This window comes from Ranitomeya imitator, chromosome 2 (genome assembly GCF_032444005.1).
Source record: "Ranitomeya imitator isolate aRanImi1 chromosome 2, aRanImi1.pri, whole genome shotgun sequence".
In the NCBI taxonomy this organism is placed as follows: domain Eukaryota; kingdom Metazoa; phylum Chordata; class Amphibia; order Anura; family Dendrobatidae; genus Ranitomeya; species Ranitomeya imitator.
In genome coordinates this window covers 302,746,567-302,767,569 of record NC_091283.1, presented here as the reverse complement: position 1 = coordinate 302,767,569, position 21,003 = coordinate 302,746,567, and the positions used below count along the sequence as shown (strand labels likewise).

At 43.2% G+C, this 21,003-nt stretch overlaps 1 protein-coding gene across 5 annotated transcripts in view; it reads left to right on the top strand.

The window, feature by feature from the left end:
- LOC138666968 (gastrula zinc finger protein XlCGF57.1-like) overlaps window positions 1–16,137 on the top strand; it is a 99,474-nt gene extending 83,337 nt beyond the window's left edge. For all 5 annotated transcript variants that reach the window (XM_069755179.1, XM_069755175.1, XM_069755177.1 and 2 more), the window contains exon 7: window positions 13,590–16,137. In XM_069755179.1, the coding sequence (XP_069611280.1) occupies window positions 13,590–14,560 (971 nt within the window). In that variant the 3' untranslated portion in view covers window positions 14,561–16,137. The remainder of the gene's footprint in view (window positions 1–13,589) is intronic.
- The last annotated feature ends 4,866 nt before the right edge of the window (window positions 16,138–21,003 follow it).

Genomic DNA, 21,003 nt, shown 5'->3' with positions numbered 1-21,003 from the left:
TTGACTACAGTAGGTAGTGCCCAAAATACTTTGATAATCACTTCCCGCAGCCAGTTCTGTGTTCCTAATCGGGCTTTTTTTTCATATCTGACGTGTTTCACTTTATGTGGTGATATCTTTGGAATTCTTCACAAAATATAAGCCCCAATTTTGCACTATCCCAAAGGGGAATCGCAAATAGATGGACCTCACAAATTATTTTATAACTTTTCTTGAATCCGACAATACTATATGTGGTAGTGCTTCTCACTCGGCTGGACACAAAGGTATAAACGGAACACAGTCTCTTTAAGAACATACTTGGTTTATTGATGCAACATAAACCAAGCAGGGAAAAATAAATGCGGCCCTCTGGGCAAAACAGAAAAACAAAATAAAAAAGGAAGAAAACGCAGTCCTTATCCAGCGGGTTCAGCCCACTCACGGGTATAGTGTCTACTGTACAGATCCATAACATGCTACACGGGCACAAACACTTTCCTGGAGTTTTTGCTCTGCAGGTACACTGTACACTGCTGTCTTGCAAAGCCCGCCACTTAAACCCTAGACCATGTGACTCCTATCCATCATGTGACTGGCCACATGATTTTGACATCACACAGGTCCTGTCAGTACACAGCGGTGCAGGGGGAGATAAAGTGAGCATCGTCCCACCCACTCTATAGATGCCCACATAAATCCAGCCCATCTATATATATAATTGTCTAAGGGTTTTTCCGTCTGTCTGTCTGTCCTGGAAATCCCGCGTCTCTGATTGGTCGAAGCCACCAGGCCTCGACCAATCAGCGACGGGCACAGCATGGTGATGATGATGATGTCATAAAGGTTGCCTCGACCAATCAGCGACGGGCACAGTCTGTCGCGAATTCGCCTCGACCAATCAGCGACGGGCACAGTATCGACGTAGATGTCATAATGGTTGCCATGGCGACGATGATGTCATAAAGGTTGCCTCGACCAATCAGCGACGGGCACAGTCTGCCGTGAATTCTGGAATCATCATTGTCCATATACTACGGGGACATGCATATTCTAGAATACCCGATGCGTTAGAATCGGGCCACAATCTAGTGTATGAATATTTAGCTTAACCCTCCCAACACAGTGTACTAGAAGAAAATACTCTGGTTTTACATCACTGCCACCATTAAGTGCAGTGACCCATATCTCCCTTTCATTACTTTACCAATGATTTTGTCTCATATCCCAGCCCCCCTCTGCCCAAAGCTGGGGATTTGGGCACCTTCACTGGCTAAGCAGTGGACTTCCGACAGGGCATCTGCATTTTCATACAACATCACTAGCCTGTGCTACACATGAAAAATAAAATCCTGGAGTGCGAAAAACCATCTAGTCACCTGGCTTCTTCCCCTTCCTTTCCCTCATCCATCTCAGTGGTGCAAGATCTGATACTAGCCTGAATTTACAGCCTAGCAGGTAGTACCTTTATGGCCAAGCACTCTTTTTCAACGATGGCATAGTTTTTCTCACAGGAGGTATAGGACGGGATGTTCATCCCAATCTATTTCCTGGGACAACACAGCTCCCACCCCAATGTCAGTCATCCATCTGGAGCACAAATTCCTTAGTGAAATCCGATGCTACCAAGACCGGTTGTCTGCACATGGCGAGCTTCAACTCCTGGAATGCCATCTCTGCTTCAGAGGACCACCTGACCATCGACGTACTTGTGCCCTTGAGCAGATCCATCAGGGATGCTGCTATCATGGTGAAATTCGAGACAAATCGCCGATAATATCCCACAATTCTCAGAAACGCCCTAACCTGTTTCTTGGAAATCGGCTGCGGCCACTTTTGGATTGCCTCCCCTTTGTCTATATGTGGCTTTCTCGCCTCTTCCAATGATGAAGCCCAAGTTCTTTGCCAAAAGCGTACTTCTTTGGGTTTATAGTAAACCCTGCCTTCCTCAGTACTGCCTGGACCTTCTGCAGGTGCCTTCCCCAATCCATGCTGAAGATAACAATGTCGTCAAAGTAAGCGGTGGTGTACTTCTTGTGAGGGAATAGTATCCAGTCCATAGCCCTTTGGAAGGTAGATAGGACTTTTTGTAAACCGAACGGCATCTGGGTATACTGAAAGCACCTATCGGGTGTAGAGAAGGCCATCTTCTCCTTGGAACTTGGAGACAGGAGATTTGCCAGTACCCTTTCATTAGGTCCAGGGTTGTGATGTATCCTCAATAAGCTCATCAACACGGGGCATCGGATATGCATCGAACTTGGATACCTCATTTAGCTTCCTGTAATCATTGCAGAAGTGCCACTCTGTCCAGCTATGGCACAAGGATAAGTTTGCTGTACCAGCCACTCTTTAACTCCTCGATGACGCCCAAGCTAAACATTCTATTCACCTCTTTGGATATCACCTGGTGGCGAGCTGCAGGAATCCAATACATCCTTTGTTTCACCCTCACATGCGGTTCAGTTAGGATTTTGTGCTCCACCACCTTCGTACATCCTGGTAACTCTGAAAACAGGTCTCTGTTCTGCTGAAGCAGCTCACGGCACTGTTGTTTCTGGGCTGGATACAATGTCTCTGCCACTGTGACATCCTCAACCTTGGCTTCAGGATGGGCCCCTAGGCACGTTGCTTCAACCAGATCCCTTTCTCTCCACGGTTTGAGCAGGCTGATGTGGTACACTTGGTACGGCTTTGTTCTCCCTGGTGGGTGGACCTTGTAGTTGACATCATTCAACTTCTCAACCACCTCATATGGCCTTTGCCACTTGGCCAGGAACTTTCCACAGTGGGGATAAATACCAACACCCTGTCTCCAGGGCTAAATTGCCTCGCGGCTCGGTTGTAGACCCTCACCTGGGCTTCTTGTGCTTGAAGGAGGCTGTCCTTCACAATCTGCATCAGCCTTGCGATCTGGTCCCGCATTTGGGCCACATGACGCTCTGATGGGGTATAACTTCTGCTTCCCAGGTCTCCTTTGCAACATCTAGAAGTCGTCCGTATAACAGCTCGAACAGTGAAAACCCTATAGAGGCCTGTGGGACTTCTCTGATGGAGAACAGTAGGTATGGCAGGAGGCAATCTGAATCTGTCATACTTCTCCATAACCTTCAACATGAACTTCAAGGTCTTATTGAACCTCTCTACCAGGCATCCTGTCTGCGGATGGTACACCGAGGTCCTAAGTTTAGTAATCTGGAGGGCCCTGCACAACTCCCTCATTACCTTGGACATGAACGGTGTCCCTTGATCTGTCAGGACCTCATTCGGCATGCCCGACTGGGAGAAAATTTGGACTATCTCTCGTGCTATACTCTAGGCGGAGGAGTTTCTTAGAGGTACTGCCAGGATCTATTGATGACCCCTGGTGGACTTAACTAAGGGCACGACCAGGTCCATGGCAATCCGGTTAAATGGGACTTCAATTATGGGTATCAGGACAAGGGGACTGCAGAAGTGGGATATGGGGGCAGTTAGCTGATAGGGCAGGACCGGCAAAAATTAACAATGTCCCTGTGACACCCAGGCCAGTAGAACCTCTGAAGGACTCACTGTTGAATTTCATCTATGCCTAGATGCCCCTCAAGACATGTACTGGAGGAAAGACTAATGCGTATGTAGAAAGTGCACACCCGAGGTACAAAAAATATTAAAAACTACTTTATCACCAAAGCACAAACATGATTAAAAATATTTAAAAACAATGATAACACCCCCATCCATGTACAATAATACATCTATGTGACCCTAGGACATGATACCATAGCAATTTAGGCACTCATAATGGAAGTGCAATATGCATGAATCATGTAAACAAACACCAAAAAGTTATCATAAGGTCATAACAATCCAGCCATAAATAATAAAATAACAATCAAGTCAATATATTTGGTTGAGTGCACATACCATAGACCCTGGAATGTGGGCGTCCCCACAGGTGTAAGCTCGGTGTCTGAGAAAGACGCCCACCACTGAACCTTACCATCTACGATAGTCATGAAATAAAGGACTTTTCATTCAAGCTGCCAAGGTGAGTGCCACAAACTTTTTTCTGTATCGTTCATATCTACATATTGATATATGCTGAGCACCACCAAATTGGACATTTATGCTGATAAACGCTCTATAATCCGGCTCAACTCCTCCGGACAAAGGATCAAATGTTTTAACCCTGCTGTACCTGCTGCTCCTCCATTTTGTCTGACCATTGTTCCATCCATGTAGCCGCCTTCACCCAGGACATATGGTTTATCCACCGCTGCTACCCATGTTATAACCCTCAGAGAATTAATCTATTAAAGTACTGACTATTTTTTATTCCACAGGCACTTTCTGGAAATTAGTACGCAGTGGATGTGGGAGAAAAAAAATGCAAATATGCCATTTTATTAAGCAACACATAGTGCCCAGATTGTGCTCCAGGAGAAACACACTGTAAATTAAAGGGAATCTGTCACCCCCAAAATCGAAGATGAGCTAAGCCCACCGTCATCAGGGGCTTATCTACAGCATTCTGTAATGCTGTAGATAAGCCCCCGATGTAACCTGAAAGATGCGAAAGAGGTTAGATTATACTCACCTAGGGGCGGTCCGGTGGGCATCGCGGTCCGGGGCCTCCTATCTTCTTACGATGACGTCCTCTTCTTGTGTTCACGCTACGGCTCTGGCGCAGGCGTACTTTGTCTGCCCTGTTGAGGGCAGAGCAAAGTACTGCAGTGCGCAGGCGCCGGGAAAAGTCAGAGAGGCCCGGCGCCTGTGCACTGCAGTACTTTGCTCTGCCCTCAACAGGGCAGACAGTACGCCTGCGCCGGAGCCGCAGCGTGAAGACAAGAAGAGGACGTCATCCTATGGAGATGGGCGTCGCGGTCCGGGGCCTCCTATCGGACAGGACCGCCCCCCCAGATGAGTATAATCTAACCTCTTTTTCTCATCTTTCAGGATACATCGGGGCTTATCTACAGCATTGCAGAATGCTGTAGATAAGCCCCTGATGCTGGTGGGCTTAGCTCATCTTCGATTTTGGGGGTGACAGGTTCCCTTTAAGTGGGTTCTTCTCACTATAGTAATGCCAAATACATGGATGCTTAATGTGGTTTTGGCACACTGCAAGACTCAGAGGCAAAGGGGAGATTTCACTTTGGGAGAGTGGTTATTGGTTGATTGGTTTATGGAAGCCATGTTGCTTTTCAAGAGCCTTTGAGCCATTAATAATATGGAAACCTCTGTTTTTCCACTGACAGATGATGGAGCTGAGTGGGGACTTGATTTTTTTGTGAAATGAATAGAAGTTTTTATTGGTATTATGTTCGTCTACATAACGTTTCTTTGTGGCTTTTTATTCCATATTTGGGAGGCAGAATGAACCAACAGTTGAACACCACACTCCACTGGTTCATCCTATGAGATTCTCTATTAGACTATGAACTGTCATTGTATTGGTGAAGAATTCAAGATTTTTAAATAACCTGGCGGATAGTTTAACCCCTTAGTGACAGAGCCAATTTGGTACTAAATGACCAGGCCAATTTTTGCAATTCTGACCACTGTCACTTTATGAGGTTATAACTCTGGAACGCTTCAACGGATCCCGCTGATTCTGAGATTGTTTTTTCGTGACATATTGTACTTCATGTTAGTGGTAACATTTCTTCGATATTACTTGCGATTATTTATGAAAAAAACGGAAATATGGCGAAAATTTTTAAAATTTTGCAATTTTCAAACTTTGTATTTTTATGCCCTTAAATCAGATAGATATGTCACGAAATATAGTTAATAAATAACATTTCCCACATGTCTACTTTACATCAGCACAGTTTTGGAAACAAAATTTTTTTTTGTTAGGGAGGTATAAGGGTTAAAAGTTGACCAGCAATTTCTCATTTTTACAACACCATTTTTTTTTTAGGGACCACATCACATTTGAAGTCATTTTGAGGGGTCTATATGATAGAAAATAATGAAGTGTGACACCATTCTAAAAACTACACCCCTCAAGGTTCTCAAAACCACATTCAAGAAGTTTATTAACCCTTTACGTGCTTCACAGGAACTGAAACAATGTGGAAGGAAAAAATGAACATTTAACTTTTTTTTGCAAACATCTTAATTCAGAACCATTTTTTTTATTTTCACAAGTGTAAAAACAGAAATGTAACCATAAATTTTGTTATGCAATTTCTCCTGAATACGCCAATACCCCATATGTGGGAGTAAACCACTGTTAGGGCGCACCGCAGAACTTAGAAGTGAAGGAGCGCCGTTTTACTTTTTCAATGTTGAATTGGCTGGAATTGAGATTGGACGCCATGTCGCGTTTGGAGAGCCCCTGATGTGCCTAAACAGTGGAAACCCCCCACAAGTGACACCATTTTGGAAACTAGACCCCTTAAGGAACTTATCTAGATGTGTGGCGAGCACTTTGAACCCCCATGTGCTTCACAGAAGTTTATAACGTAGAGCCGTGAAAAAAAAAAAATCGCATTTTTTCTACAAAAATGATCTTTTTGCCCACAAATTTTTATTTTCACAAGGGTAACAGGAGAAATTAGACCACAAAGGTTGTTGTGCAATTTCTCCTGAGTACGCTGATACCCAATATGTGGGGGTAAACAACTGTTAGGGCGCACCGCAGAGCTTGGAAGAGAAGGAGTGCCGTTTTACTTTTTCAATGTAGAATTGGCTGGAATTGAGATTGGACGCCATGTCGCGTTTGGAGAGCCCCTGATGTGCCTAAACAGTGGAAACCCCCCACAAGTGACACCATTTTGGAAACTAGACCCCTTAAGGAACTTATCTAGATGTGTGGCGAGCACTTTGAACCCCCATGTGCTTCACAGAAGTTTATAACGTAGAGCCGTGAAAAAAAAAAATTGCATTTTTTTCTACAAAAATGATCTTTTTGCCCACAAATTTTTATTTTCACAAGGGTAACAGGAGAAATTAGACCACTAAAGTTGTTGTGCAATTTCTCCTGAGTACGTCGATACCCAATATGTGGGGGTAAACCACTGTTTGGGCGCACCGCAGAGCTTGGAAGAGAAAGAGTGCCGTTTTACTTTTTCAATGTAGAATTGGCTGGAATTGAGATCGGACGCCATGTCGCGTTTGGAGAGCCCCTGATGTGCCTAAACAGTAGAAATCCCCCACAAGTGACCCCATTTTGGAAACTAGACCCCCCATGGAACTTATCTAGATGTGTGGTGAGAACTTTGAATGCCCAAGTGCTTCACAGAAGTTTATAATGCAGAGCCGTGAAAATAAAAAAAATTTTTTTTTCCACAAAAAAGATTTTTTAGCCCCCAAGTTTTTATTTTCACAAGGGTAACAAGAGAAATTGGACCTCAAAAGTTGTTGTCCAATTTGTCCTGAGTATGCTGGTACCCCATATGTGGGGGTAAACCACTGTTTGGGCGCACGGCAGAGCTCGGAAGAAAAGGAGCGCCTTTTTGGAATGCAGACTTTGATAGAATGGTCTGTGGGCATTATGTTGCGATTGCAGAGCCCCTGATGTACCTAAACTGTAGTAACCCCCCACAAGTGACCCCATTTTGGAAACTAGACCCCCCAAGGAACTTATCTAGATGTGTGGTGAGAACTTTGAATGCCCAAGTGCTTCACAGAAGTTTAGAATGCAGAGTCGTGAAAATAAAAAATATTTTTTTTTTTCACAAAAAAGATTTTGTAGCCCCCAAGTTTTTATTTTCACAAGGGTAACAAGAGAAATTGGACCCCAGAAGTTGTTGTCCAATTTATCCCGAGTATGCTGATGCCCCATATGTGGGGGTAACCCGCTGTTTGGGCGCACGGCAGAGCTCAGAAGGGAGGGAGCACCATTTGACTTTTTGAGCGCAAAATTGGCTGTCGTGTTTGGAGACCCCCTGATGTACCTAAACAGTGGAAACCCCCCAATTCTAGCTCCAACCATAACCCCAACACACCCCTAACCCTAATCCCAACCTGATCCATAATCCTAATCACTAACCCTAACCATAATCACAACCCTTACCCCAAAACAACCCTAATGTCAACCCTAACCATAACCCTAATCAAAACCCTAAATCCAACACACCCCTAATCCTAATCTCAACCCTAACCTCAAACCTAACCCTAATCCCAATACACCCCTAATCACAACCCTAACCTTAACCCTAATCCCAAACCTAACCCTAATCCCAAGCGTAACTCTAATGCCAACCCTAACCCTAATACCAACCCTAATCCTAACCCTAATCCCAGCTCTAACCCTAACTTTAGCCCCAACCCTAGCCCTAACTTTAGCCCCAACCCTAACCCTAGCCCTAAGGCTACTTTCACACTTGCGTCGTTTGGCATTCCGTCGCAATCCGTCATTTTGGACAAGAAACGGATCCTGCAAATGTGGCCGCAGGATGCGTTTTTTGCCCATAGACTTGTATTGCCGACGGATCGTGACGGATGGCCACACGTCGCGTCCGTCGTGCACTGGATCAGTTGTGTTTTGGTGGAACGTCGGCACAAAAAAAGTTCAATGAAACGTTTTTTTGTACGTCGCATCCGCCATTTCTGACCGCGCATGCGTGGCCGTAACTCCGCCCCCTCCTCCCCAGGACATAGATTGGGCAGCGGATGCGTTGAAAAACTACAGCTGCTGCCCACGTTGTGCACAATTTTCACAACGTGCGTCGGTATGTCGGGCCGACGCATTGCGACGGCCCCGTACCGACGTAAGTGTGAAAGAAGCCTAACCCTAAATTTAGCCCCAACCCTAACCCTAAATTTAGCCCCAACCCTAACCCTAAATTTAGCCCCAACCCTAGCCCTAACCCTAGCCCTAACCCTACCCCTAACCCTAACCCTAACCCTACCCCTAACCCTACCCCTAACCCTAACCCTAATTTTAGCCCCAACTGCTGTTCTCCTGCCGGCCGGCAGATGGAGACAGATGGTGGGCGCACTGGGCATGCGTCCGCCATGTTCTTCTGCCGGCGGCCAGGAGGAGCAGCAAGAGGATCCAGGGACCTAGGTGAGTATGCTAGGGTCCCCAAATCCCGCTATTTCTCTGTCCTCTGATGTGCGATCACATCAGAGGACAGAGAATTACACTTTACTTTTTTTTTTTTTTTTGCGGTCGCCGGTAAACAGTTAATTACCGGCGATCGCAAATGCGGGGTGGGTTAAAAACCCCCCGAATCATGCTCTTTGGGGTCTCGGCTACCCCCGGCAGCCGAGACCCCAAAGATTCTCCCGGTGCTGGCCGGCGGGCGCACTGCGCATGCGCCCGCCATTTTGAAGATGGCGGCGCCCACCGGGAGACACGAGGAGCATCGGGGGAGCTAGGTGAGTATTGGGGGGCCACCTGGGACCCCTTTTCTATGTCCTCCGATGTGCGATCACATCGGAGGACAGAGAAATTAAAGAGATCGCGTTTTTTTTTTTTTTTTTTTTTGCGATCGCCGGTAAACGGTTAATTACCGGCGATCGCAAATGCGGGGTGGGTTAAAAACCCCCCGAATCATGTTCTCTGGGGTCTCGGCTACCCTCGGCAGCCGAGACCCCGGAGAAAATCGGCCTCTGGGGGGCGCTATGGACTTTTTTCCCAGCGCCGTTAATTAACGGCGCTGTGGTTTAAGTACCCTTAGCGGCCGCCGTTAAAAGGCGTATCGGCGGTCGCTAAGGGGTTAAGTAGAAGTGTTAAATGACATTCAAAGACAATTTATTCAAAAATAATAATTGTAGTTTCTTCTCACAAGTACATAATACATACAGTAGAATAGACTATTTTTTTTTATCTCGCATAGCTTACTACTAGATCTACCAGTGGAGGCTGAGGTGGGCTCGATTCTGTGGTCAGACCATGCCCCAATATATTTCTCAATTTTGTTACATCCACGCACAAGGTTGGGCTTCTTGTGGCGTCTAAATGAGAATTTGCTCCAAGTCGTGCTGTGTAAATCTGATGTTGAAAATACAATCTCTAACTTTATAACAAATCACGACAGGGACCCCACATCCCCTCCTATGAAATGGGAAGCTTTAAAAAGTGTAATAAGGGGTGTACTTATTTCACATGGTGCATGCTTAAAAAGTGAGAGAGTTGCCGAAATAATTAAACTGTCAGATCAAATTCATAAATTAGAAACACAACACAAACGTGACCGCAATGCGACTACATTCGCACTCCTATCTATAGCAACGCTGAAGTTGCTCACCATACTGGACCAAAAATCTCAATGCTTTAGAGAAAAACTCCGCAATCGCTTTTACCAGTATGGAAATAAAAGCGGCAAACTTCTGGCCGGAAGCATTAACCCACGTGGTCCGAATACATTCATCCCCTTCATTAGGGATAAGGGAGGAAGAAGGGTACACAACACTAGGGGCATCCTTCTGGGCTTTGGTGATTATTATAAAGACTTATGCAATATACCCGGACATTAGAAAGATATGTCAACATCCTTACTTCAGGACAAAATCAATACATATTTACAACAGAACAATATACCCCTCCTATCGGAGGATATGGTATCAGACCTGGAAAGGGAATTTACGCTGGAGGAGGTGTCCGAAACTATTAAAGACTTAAAGCAGGGGAAAAGCCCTGGCCCAGATGGGTATACAGCCGGTTTTTATAAGCTTTTCTCCACATCATTAAGCTAAATTTTTCTTACAGTTTGTAACTCTATCTCTTCAGGCAGCTATTTTCCTCCTCAGGCTTTGTCCGCCCACATTACAGTGCTACCAAAGCCTGATAAGGATCTCTCCCTATGTAATAATTATCGCCCAATATCCCTGATAAACCTTGACTTTAAGCTTTATGTAAAGATGATTGCAAACAGGTTGGGCCCCCCTCTCAAGAGCTTAATAAACCAAGATCAGGTGGGTTTTGTTCCGGGTAGGGAGGCGCAAGATAACACCATACGGACCATCTCATTGATAGATCGAGTGGGGTGGGGGGTGGGAGGGCAAACCCCATGTGCATCCTGTCGATTGATGCTGAGGAAGCCTTCGACAGGGTGTACTGTCCAGGCCCTGAAAGGGATCGGCTTAGGAGAGAATATGCTTCATAGAATTATGGCCTTATATGCCCTCCCCAGCGCTCAGATAAAAGTTAATGGCGCCCTTTCTGATGTGGTTGCAATCAGGAATGGCAGGAGGCAGTGGTGCCCACTTTCCCCTCTCTTGTACATCTTAACGATGGAGTATTTGGCTTCTGCAATACGCAACAACCCCTCCATTAAGGGAGTTAAGCTGCGATCGGAGGAGCACAAGGTGGCTCTTTTAGCCAACGACATTCTTCTATATGTTACATCCCTGCTAACTAGCTTACCAAACATTATCTTAGAATTTCAGAAGTTTGGTCTCTTGAGCATCTTTAAAATGAATCCCCATAAATCTGAGATTCTCAACATTTCACTACAACTATCTGAGGTTAACCAGTTGCGCGCCTCCTTTCCTTTTAGGTGGCGTTTCGACTTGCTTACATACTTAGGTGTAAAAATAACAGCGAAAATTCCTACACTGTATGACGCAAACTTTAAACTTGCTTTACATAAAGTGGAATTAGATTTAGAGAGATGGCACAGACTTCAGCTGTCCTGGTTCGGCAGAGTTCGTGTAATTAAGGTGGACTTATTGCATCGCCTCCAATATTATTTTCAAACAATTCCCTTATATCTACCAGCCTCTTTTTTTTCTTGCATCTTAAGACAATCACCCGATTTGTTTGGTCACATACTAGAACATGAGCATCATACTTTGTATTAAGTAGATCTAAGCAAAGGGGAGGGAATTGGACTACCAGACTTTCTGGTGTACGGCTGTGCATCAATAGGAACCTGTATCTTAGATTTATATCACAGCAGGAACAGCAAAAAGTGGGTTAAAATGAAGGAGATCTCATTGGAGGTGACCCTCAAATAATATTATGGAACGCAAGGGAAGGGGGGGGGGCTTTGCCTGCCCTTTATGACTAGAAATATGATCCTACTTATCCGGCAGAGCGGCGTGCGCCTACAAACTTCAACATCCCCGGGACCACTCACCCCAATATATGATAACCCTAATTTCCCTGCAGGACTCCACAGGGAGACCTACCTGAACAAATATAGAGCCTCAAGACCTAAAATATGTGACTACTTAAATTAAACAGGTGTCAAGCCTCTTCACGAAATATACCAAGGGGAGGAGCCTCCTACAGGTACCTGGTTTTTCTATGAACAATTGAAAAGTTTCATACACACAACATCTAAACAAAACAACATTGTAAGAGCATTGACACCTTTTGAAAAGCTTTGTATTGCTGGGGAACCTCTGGTCCACATGGTCTCATTGCTATATAATCTTTTCCAAAGGGGTCCAACCCCAACGCACAATTTTCCAATATATTTCTCAAAATGGGAAAGTGATTTGGGGGTGTCATTGTCTCAAGAGGAGAGGAACAAGATTCTATTATTTACTTTTAGGACCTCGCTGTCCTCTGTGTCACAGGAGAGGAGCTACAAGATACTGTCGAGGTGGTATAGATGCCCTACCTTGGTTCATGCAATGTTCCCGGTGATCCCAGATATATGCTGGAGATGTGCAAAGCAAAAAGGGAACATATGTCCATATCTGGTGGGAATGTCCGCCCATACAGAAATTGTGGATGTCAATGTTTGATAACAAATGATCTATCCGTAAGGCTAGGCCCACAGCAGAATTAGCCCTCCTGTCTTTGTGTGACTTGTCAATATCTGGGTTTAAGAAGAATCTTCTCAGACATTTCCTCACGGCTACTAGAAACTTGATCCCCCGGTATTGGAAGCAAGAAAAATCCCCCTCATGCTCTGAATTTGTTGCGGAACTTAACGATATCTACAGAATGGAGCAATTGATAAATCAGGTTTCTGGGGATCCCACAAAATTTTACAATACCTGGGCTCCATGGATTGTATTCAGAGAGACTCCGTATTTGGATGTGTGGCTATCTAGACGCTGATCCATATATGGATTAGCTTCAGCTGTTCCTACTTCCTGAACATTACTTATCTAAATTAACCTGGTCTCATGATCTGAAACCAAATTCAGCAGGTCGCCATCTTGTCCTCCGTTGGAGGGGGGTGGGGAGCTGCCCGAGGGAGGGAGCTCGGCTCTCCCGTACTCGACTACCTATAATATATCTTCTTGTCCTCATCTTTATTCTTCTTTTCCTCTCTTTCTTTTTTCTTTTACTACCTCTCCTTCAAACTTTCCTCATCCTGTACGAGATACCTACTATCAACATATGTATCTTAGCATTTAGATTGTGAGCCCCATCAGGGACAGTGATGATAATGTGTGCAAACTGTAAAGCGCTGCGGAATATGTTAGCGCTATATAAAAATAAAGATTATTATAAGATTATAGCATTTAGTGTAACGCCTAATCTTTTTCAAATAATTGCCTATTATAATAGTGATAATTAAAGTTTTAAACTGGAAAATGCCAATAACACTTTAAAATTGTTGAGACACTAACTTTACGACGAAACAGCAGATTGTATTCCATTTATTTGATTGATTGTGTTCCCATTCTATTTCATTGCTGTATTGTTTATTTGCTTCAATAAACACGATTTAAACAAAATTAATAATTGGTTTATATCTTGGCAGATGACTGTACCAGGAGATCAGAGGAACAGCTGACATCTTTAAATTTTAAATCAGATGTACCATCATCCCTTCAAAGCAAAGATCTGTCAAATGATCCTTTGAAACAGGTTCTGTCCTCTGATTCATTATCAACAACTAAGGAAAATAAGAATCACAAAAAAAGCATTAAAAACAGAAATACTCCTCAATCAAAGAAGCCATTTTCATGTTCAGAATATAGAAACCATTTTCCCATCGTAAAGTATTTTCGTAAACATCCAAAAATTCACACAGTGGAGAAAAGATTTTCTTGTTCCAAGTGTGGGAAATTTTTTAAACACAAATCACATCATCTTAGACACCAAAGAACCCACACAGGGGAGAAGCCTTTTTCCTGTTCAGAATGTGGGAAATGTTTTAACCAGAAATGGAATCTGGTTGTACACCAAAGAACCCACACAGGAGAGAAACTTTTTTCATGTTCAGAATGCGGGAAATGTTTTACACAGAAATCAGATTTGGTTAAACACCAGAGAATTCACACAGAGGAAAAGCCTTTTTCATGTTCAGATTGTGGGAAATGTTTTAACCATAAATCAGATTTTGTTAAGCACCAGAGAATCCACACAGGGGAGAAGCCTTTTTCTTGTTCAGAATGTGGGAAATGTTTTACACAGAAATCAGGTTTGGATAGGCATCAGAGAACCCACACAGGAGAGAAGCCTTTTTCATGTTCAGAATGTAGTAAACGTTTTAACCGGAAAGCGCATCTTGATTGCCACCAGAGAATCCACACAGAAGAGAAGCCTTTTTCATGTTTAGAATGTGGGAAATGTTTTAACCAGAAATGTAATCTTGTTAAACACCAAAGAACTCACACAGGGGACAAGCCTTTTTCATGTTCAGAATGTGGAAAATGTTTTACACAGAAATCAGATTTGGTTAAGCACCAGAGAACCCACACAAGAAAAAAGTATTTTTCGTGTTCATAATATAGGAAATGTTTTACACTAAAATCAACTCCTTAACATCAGAGAAGTCACAAAGGGGAGAAGCCTTTTTTATGTTCAGAATGTTGGAAATGTTTTAACCAAAAATTGTATTTCTAAAAGGGGTTGTCCACTACTATGACAACACCTTTATGATTCATCATGTTTGTCCTATTTCAAATAACAGAACTCATACTCATTTTCCATGCCGGCGCTGTTCAAGTGGTCTTGGCACTCACGTTGCCGGGGCTCATGTGAGGTTGTTACATAACACGAGCCCAGCGCCAAATCAGTGCTGGTTTCACTATTCCTACATTCGGATGCATTGAACATCAACAGGAAGCCAAGGCTGCGGCTGCTTTGTGACTTACTCTTATTGCTTGATATGTCCAAAAGTGGAGATAGTGAACCAAGTTTAAGAACGCACTTGCTTTCAAAACGCGTTTGGTATTCTATTAGTCTTTTCCCTATGTTCCCTATGATCCTTAAATACATTTTTTCCTACATGGTTCAACCAAAGAAAGAAGACTTTATTTTAACTTTTTGAAAAAAAATGAAGAATTCATCATTTTAAACATGTCTTGGAGTAGAAGCTGGATAAATCTTTCACTTTCCTGTGAGAAGGGATTGTCCAACATCAAAAATCCCACACAGAGAAAAAAATCATTATCATACCTATCGTATTTTGTTGACCGTCAAAAATAACTCAAGACAAGGAGACAATACATACATTATTGACAAATTGTACAAAAACATAACAGATAGTCGTATAATTAAATGAGAAAGGATACCACTTGAATATCTGCGTGGTTGGAAATACTCGGTGAGCATTAGTCATTGCTTGGATTTGAAGTTCGAATCCCTACTCCGCATGTTTGGTGTCTGTTACACAGCCAATAAACATGCAGGAGATTACCTGCCAGATTACCTGTAATGCTTTAGTCATCTCGGTAGTGGCATTACTGCTATTGGCTGTATTATGTAATCAGGGGTTATAAAAGAACAGGCACCACCACACTTGGCACACTGACGCCAGTGCACTGCTCAGGGACCGTTCTTATTGGAAGAAGAGTGTCATTGTGCAGGCCTTTCTGTGCACAGTATAACAAATTAGAGTCCTGTAGTGTTGATACTGGTGCCGAAGATGAACCATCATATTAACAGTCCTTGTAAGGGCTAATCTTGTGCTTTATTTGTATCAGATACATTCTGCATTTAGCCTAGGGAGGGACAGTTGCATAAGCAGGGAGAGTAGCTGAATACGGTCTCTAGGCAGGGCTTAGTGCTTTGCAGTCCGTTGCTAAATATATAGAATTGGCAGTTGACCATATTCTTTTGGAGGGTGAAAAAATAGACTATAGTGTTATCCATAGAGTATTACGTGCTTTGTGGTGCATTCTGGAGGTATATAACACTCCAAATAAGCGTTGAGAAATTTTTCTGGATTGAATTTGTCATTCATGAATTTTTACGTGGTTTATGTTACATTATGGTAATATTAAACTCCCAAAAAATGCTTTGACTGCTGTAGGTGACCAATTTTTGTTTTCTCAAAAATAAACTTGGTTTCCAGAGCCCTAGCAATTAGAAAATTTGTAATGCGTGCGGTAAAGATCGGGGAAGTGGAGGCGCTAATGATGGAGGATATGGAGCAGATGTGACCGCCAGTTGCTGAAGCACAAGAACCCTGCCCATCCACATCACCTAGGTTTCTGTCCCACTTTGCAGGAAGGTAAAGTACACCACTTCTGAAGTCACAACAGTGCGAACAAGTGGTCAGTTGGATAGCAGATAATGTTTTCAGCATGTTTAGCAGCACAACCCAGTCTTCCACATGGTCCAGTCTCACCAGCCAAGAGTCTGAATCACTTAATTCTCACACTGATACTCCTTCTATGTTGAGTCCCAGGAGATTAGTGATCCCACACTAGGATACTCCAAGTAGCTCTATACAACATAATTTCTTGATTGTGGCCTCTTAACCTGCATTATTCCCTTGTCTCTCTTGGAATTTCTGTTTAATGATGCACAAAACTTAGAGTACCCACATTTTGTCTAACAAGGAAGATGATGATGAGGCACAATTGTTGACAAGTCAGGTTGTTGTTAAGTTACCAAGTCAGGAGGAACAGGATTTGGTGGTGGAACATGAGGTGGTGGATGACGAAGTCACTGACCCAAGGTGGCATGCAGAGCGAGGCCAGAAGCGCTGAGGGGGATGGATCAGCAGCACCGAAAAAGGCAGAAAGGCAGTGGGGTGACCAGAGGGAGAAGGTAGGCAACTGTTCCATAGAGTACTGACACTTATGAATTTCTCCATCAAAGAGTTAGGAGTTCCCCAGTCTTGGACTTTTATAAAGAGAGTTCTGAGCCCTGACCACTAAGAGCCTAACCACCATTAGCATGATCAAGCACGTCATCTAAGCACCTGACGCCTGGGTCCATGATTGGTGCCAGTGGGTGACAACGCTCTCTTTTCCTGTGCTAGGTTGTAAACTATAAAAAGAGGATTTATGCGCCTCTGTAACATATACCGTATATACTCGAGTATAAGCCGAGATTTTCAGCCCAAATTTTGGGGCTGAAAGTGCCCCTCTCGGCTTATACTCAAGTCAAGGTGGGCGGCAGGGTCGGCGGGTGAGGGGGAGAGGGCGCTGAGGCATACTTACCTGCTTCCAGCGATCCTGACGCTCCCCGCCTGTCCCACGGTCTTCGGTGCTGCAGCTCTTCCACTGTTCAGCGGTCACGTGGGACCGCTCATTAGAGAAATGAATAAGCGGCTCCACCTCCCATAGGGGTGGAGCCGCCTATTCATTTCTCTAATCAGCGGTGCTGGTGACCGCTGATAGAGGAAGAAGCTGCGGCACCGAAGACAGCTGTCCGGGAGAAGGAGCCGGACGCCGGGAGCAGGTAAGTATCGCATACTCACCTATCCCCGTTCCACACGCCGGGCGCCGCTCCATCTTCCCGGCGTCTATCTGCACTGACTGTGCAGGTCAGAGGGCGCGATGACGCATATATTGTGCGCGGCGCTCTCTGCCTGATCAGTCAGAGCGGAGAGACGCCGGGACTGGACGCTGGGAGCTGCAAGCAGCGAGGTGAGTATGGCATTTTTTTTTTATTGCAGCAGCAGCAATGGCACAGATTTATGTGGAGCATCTATGGGGAAATATAAACGGTGCAGAGCACTATATGGGGCACAGCTATGGGGAAATATGAACGGTGCAGAGCACTATATGGCAGAGCTATGGGGCAATATGAACGGTGCAGAGCACTATGTGGCAGAGCTATGGGGCAATATGAACGGTGCAGAGCACTATATGGCAGAGCTATGGGGCAATATGAACGGTGCAGAGCACTATATGTGGCACAGCTATGGGGAAATATGAACGGTGTAGAGCACTATATGGCAGAGCTATGGGGCAATATGAACGGTGCAGAGCACTATATGGCACAGCTATGGGGAAATATGAACAGTGCAGAGCACTATTTGGCAGAGCTATGGGGCAATATGAACGGTGCAGAGCACTATATGGCACAGCTATGAGGCAAGAATGATCTATTTTTATTTTTGAAATTCACCGGTAAATGCTGCATTTCCACCCTAGGCTTATACTCGAGTCAATAAGTTTTCCCAGTTTTTTGTGGCAAAATTAGGGGGGGTCGGCTTATACTCGGGTCGGCTTATACTCGAGTATATACGGTACCTCCATATAGAGATATACATCCAAGGAACCAGTGATTCTCTACAGGACAGCATGGCTCCATCTTGTGGGACACAGATTTGTCATTCTAAAGGATGCCAGTCTACGGGGTCAATGGCCCTGGTGAAAAAATTCAAATAGTGTAGCTTACATATTCATCAAACTTAATATGACAGGTGCCATGCCCTATCAAAAACTGTGTGTTCTGCCCCCCTCTACAAACACACTCCCGCTCCCCTATCAGACCATCCTTTGTGCTGTTCCCTATATTTTATGAGTTTGATATACCCATCAGATCATTTATTTGTCATTCTTATTTGATAGTGAATACAAACCCAATCAACGAGAATCGCGCTATGTATGCAGTATTTTATGAGTTTGATATACCTATCAGATCATTTGTCATTCTTATTTGATAGTGTGATTCTCACTGATTGGGCATATTATTTATATGGCCCATAAACCTATAATTCAGCTCTTTCAAATCACCTTCCCAAGTATAAAGTGTGTGTTTTGTAGGTTTGTGAATAAGGAGAGATGCAATATTGTAAAAGTTTTAACAGATTTTATGGTTCTGAAAATAATAACATCTCAGAATGGTCCAGTCACAGATTTTATGTAGACACAAGACAATTCAATAATATAAAAACCATTACAACTGCTATATATCATTACAAATCTTATTTCTTACAGAATATTATAAAATGTATATTATTAAATGCAAGTGAATGTAATACATCATTACAATTCTAACAATAATATGGAGCGTTACAATCCAGCTAAATCATTTATCCTACACATCACTTAGGTTGTGAGCCACGTGAATTATAGGATCAGAAGAGACCTTTTATTTATTTTTTTTAAAGGTTTATCAAGAAAAGCACATCCAGACTATGAATGGCAGCACTTTCCAGGACTCAAATCCAAAGATGATATTTCATATTTTTTTATTTGATAACTTAAAAGTGGATATACAACCCGTTTCCGATACAGTATATATCCTTCTTCTGGTAACCTAAAAAGACAGTACAAATCCTACTAGTATAAAATTCAATTACACATATAGTAGCAAACATTTTATCCCAGCCTCAGAAACTTGATTTGGGGTGTGTACCATATTCAGGAAGACACCCACTGATTGATCCAACCTTGACAGCAGATGCAAGAAAGAAAAAACCGAAAAAAAAAACTTTTAAACTCTGATATCATTCAATCCATTTGAATATAATGTTCCCAAAATGTTATCCAAAATGTTTCTTTCCAGTTTAAAAGATCATTCGTATTTGGAACACCAGAAGGTATCTGCTCCACCGGGGATACTTTTATGTTAAAAATGTTATGTTTAATTAGCAGATGCCTTTAGAGACTGTTTTCTGTGACCATTAATGCGGGACCGCAGAGTATGCACAGTGCGTCCCACATATTGCAAACTGCAGCTGCATGTGGTGATATATACAACATGATAACTACTACAGGTGAGTCTTTGTGAGATCTCAAAGACCTCACCAATATTATTACATTTGATAGTTTTAGCCCCGTGATCTAGGATCCCACAGGTACAACATTTTATGGAGTTGCATTTAAAAACTTCAGTTCCTTGAAGAACACCACATAAAATTTGATCCTTTTATTAACCGCTTAAACCCCAAGGGTGGTTTGCACGTTAATGACCGGGCCAATTTTTACAATTCTGACCACTGTCCCTTTATGAGGTCTGGAACGCTTCAACGGATCTTGGCGATTCTGACATTGTTTTCTCGTGACATGCTGTACTTCATGATAGTGGTAAAATTTCTTCGATATAACTTGCGTTTATTTGTGAAAAAAATGGAAATTTGGCGAAAATTTTGCAATTTTCCAACTTTGAATTTTTATAGCCTTAAATCACAGAGATATGTCATGTAAAATACTTAATAGCATAATAACATTTCCCACATGTCTACTTTACATCAGCACAATTTTGGAACGAAATTTTTTTTTTTGTTAGGGAGTTATAAGGGTTAAAAGTTGACCAGCAATATCTCGTTTTTACAGCACCAATATTTTTTAGGGACCACATCACATTTGAAGTCATTTTGATGGGTCTATATGACAGAAAATACCCAAGTGTGACACCATTCTAAAAACTGTACCCCTCAAGGTTCTCAAACCCACATTCCAGAAGTTTATTAACCCTTCAGGTGTTTTACAGGAATTTTTGGAATGTTTAAAAAAAAAAATTAACATTTAACTTTTTTTAACAAAAAATTTACTTCAGCTCCAATTTGTTTTATTTTCCCAAGGGTAGGAGAAGAAATTGGACCCCAAAAGTTGTTGTGCCATTTTGTCTGAGTACGCCGATACCCCACATGTGGGGGTAAGCCACTGTTTGGGCGCATGGCAGAGCTCGGAAGGGAAGGAGCGCCGTTTGACTTTTCAATGCAAAATTGACTGGAATTGAGATGGGACACCATGTTGCGTTTGGAGAGCCCCTGATGTGCCTAAACACTGAAACCCCCCACAAGTGACTGACACCATTTTGGAAAGTAGACCCCCTAAGGAACTTATCTAGATGTGTTTTGACAGCTTTGAACCCCCAAGTGTTTCACTACAGTTTATAACGCAGAGTCGTGAAAATACATTTTTTCCCACAAAAATGTTTTTTTAGCCCCCCAAATTTTTATTTTCCCAAGGGTAACAAGAGAAATTGGACCCCAATAGTTGTTGTCCAATTTGTCCTGAGTGTGCTGATACCCCATACGT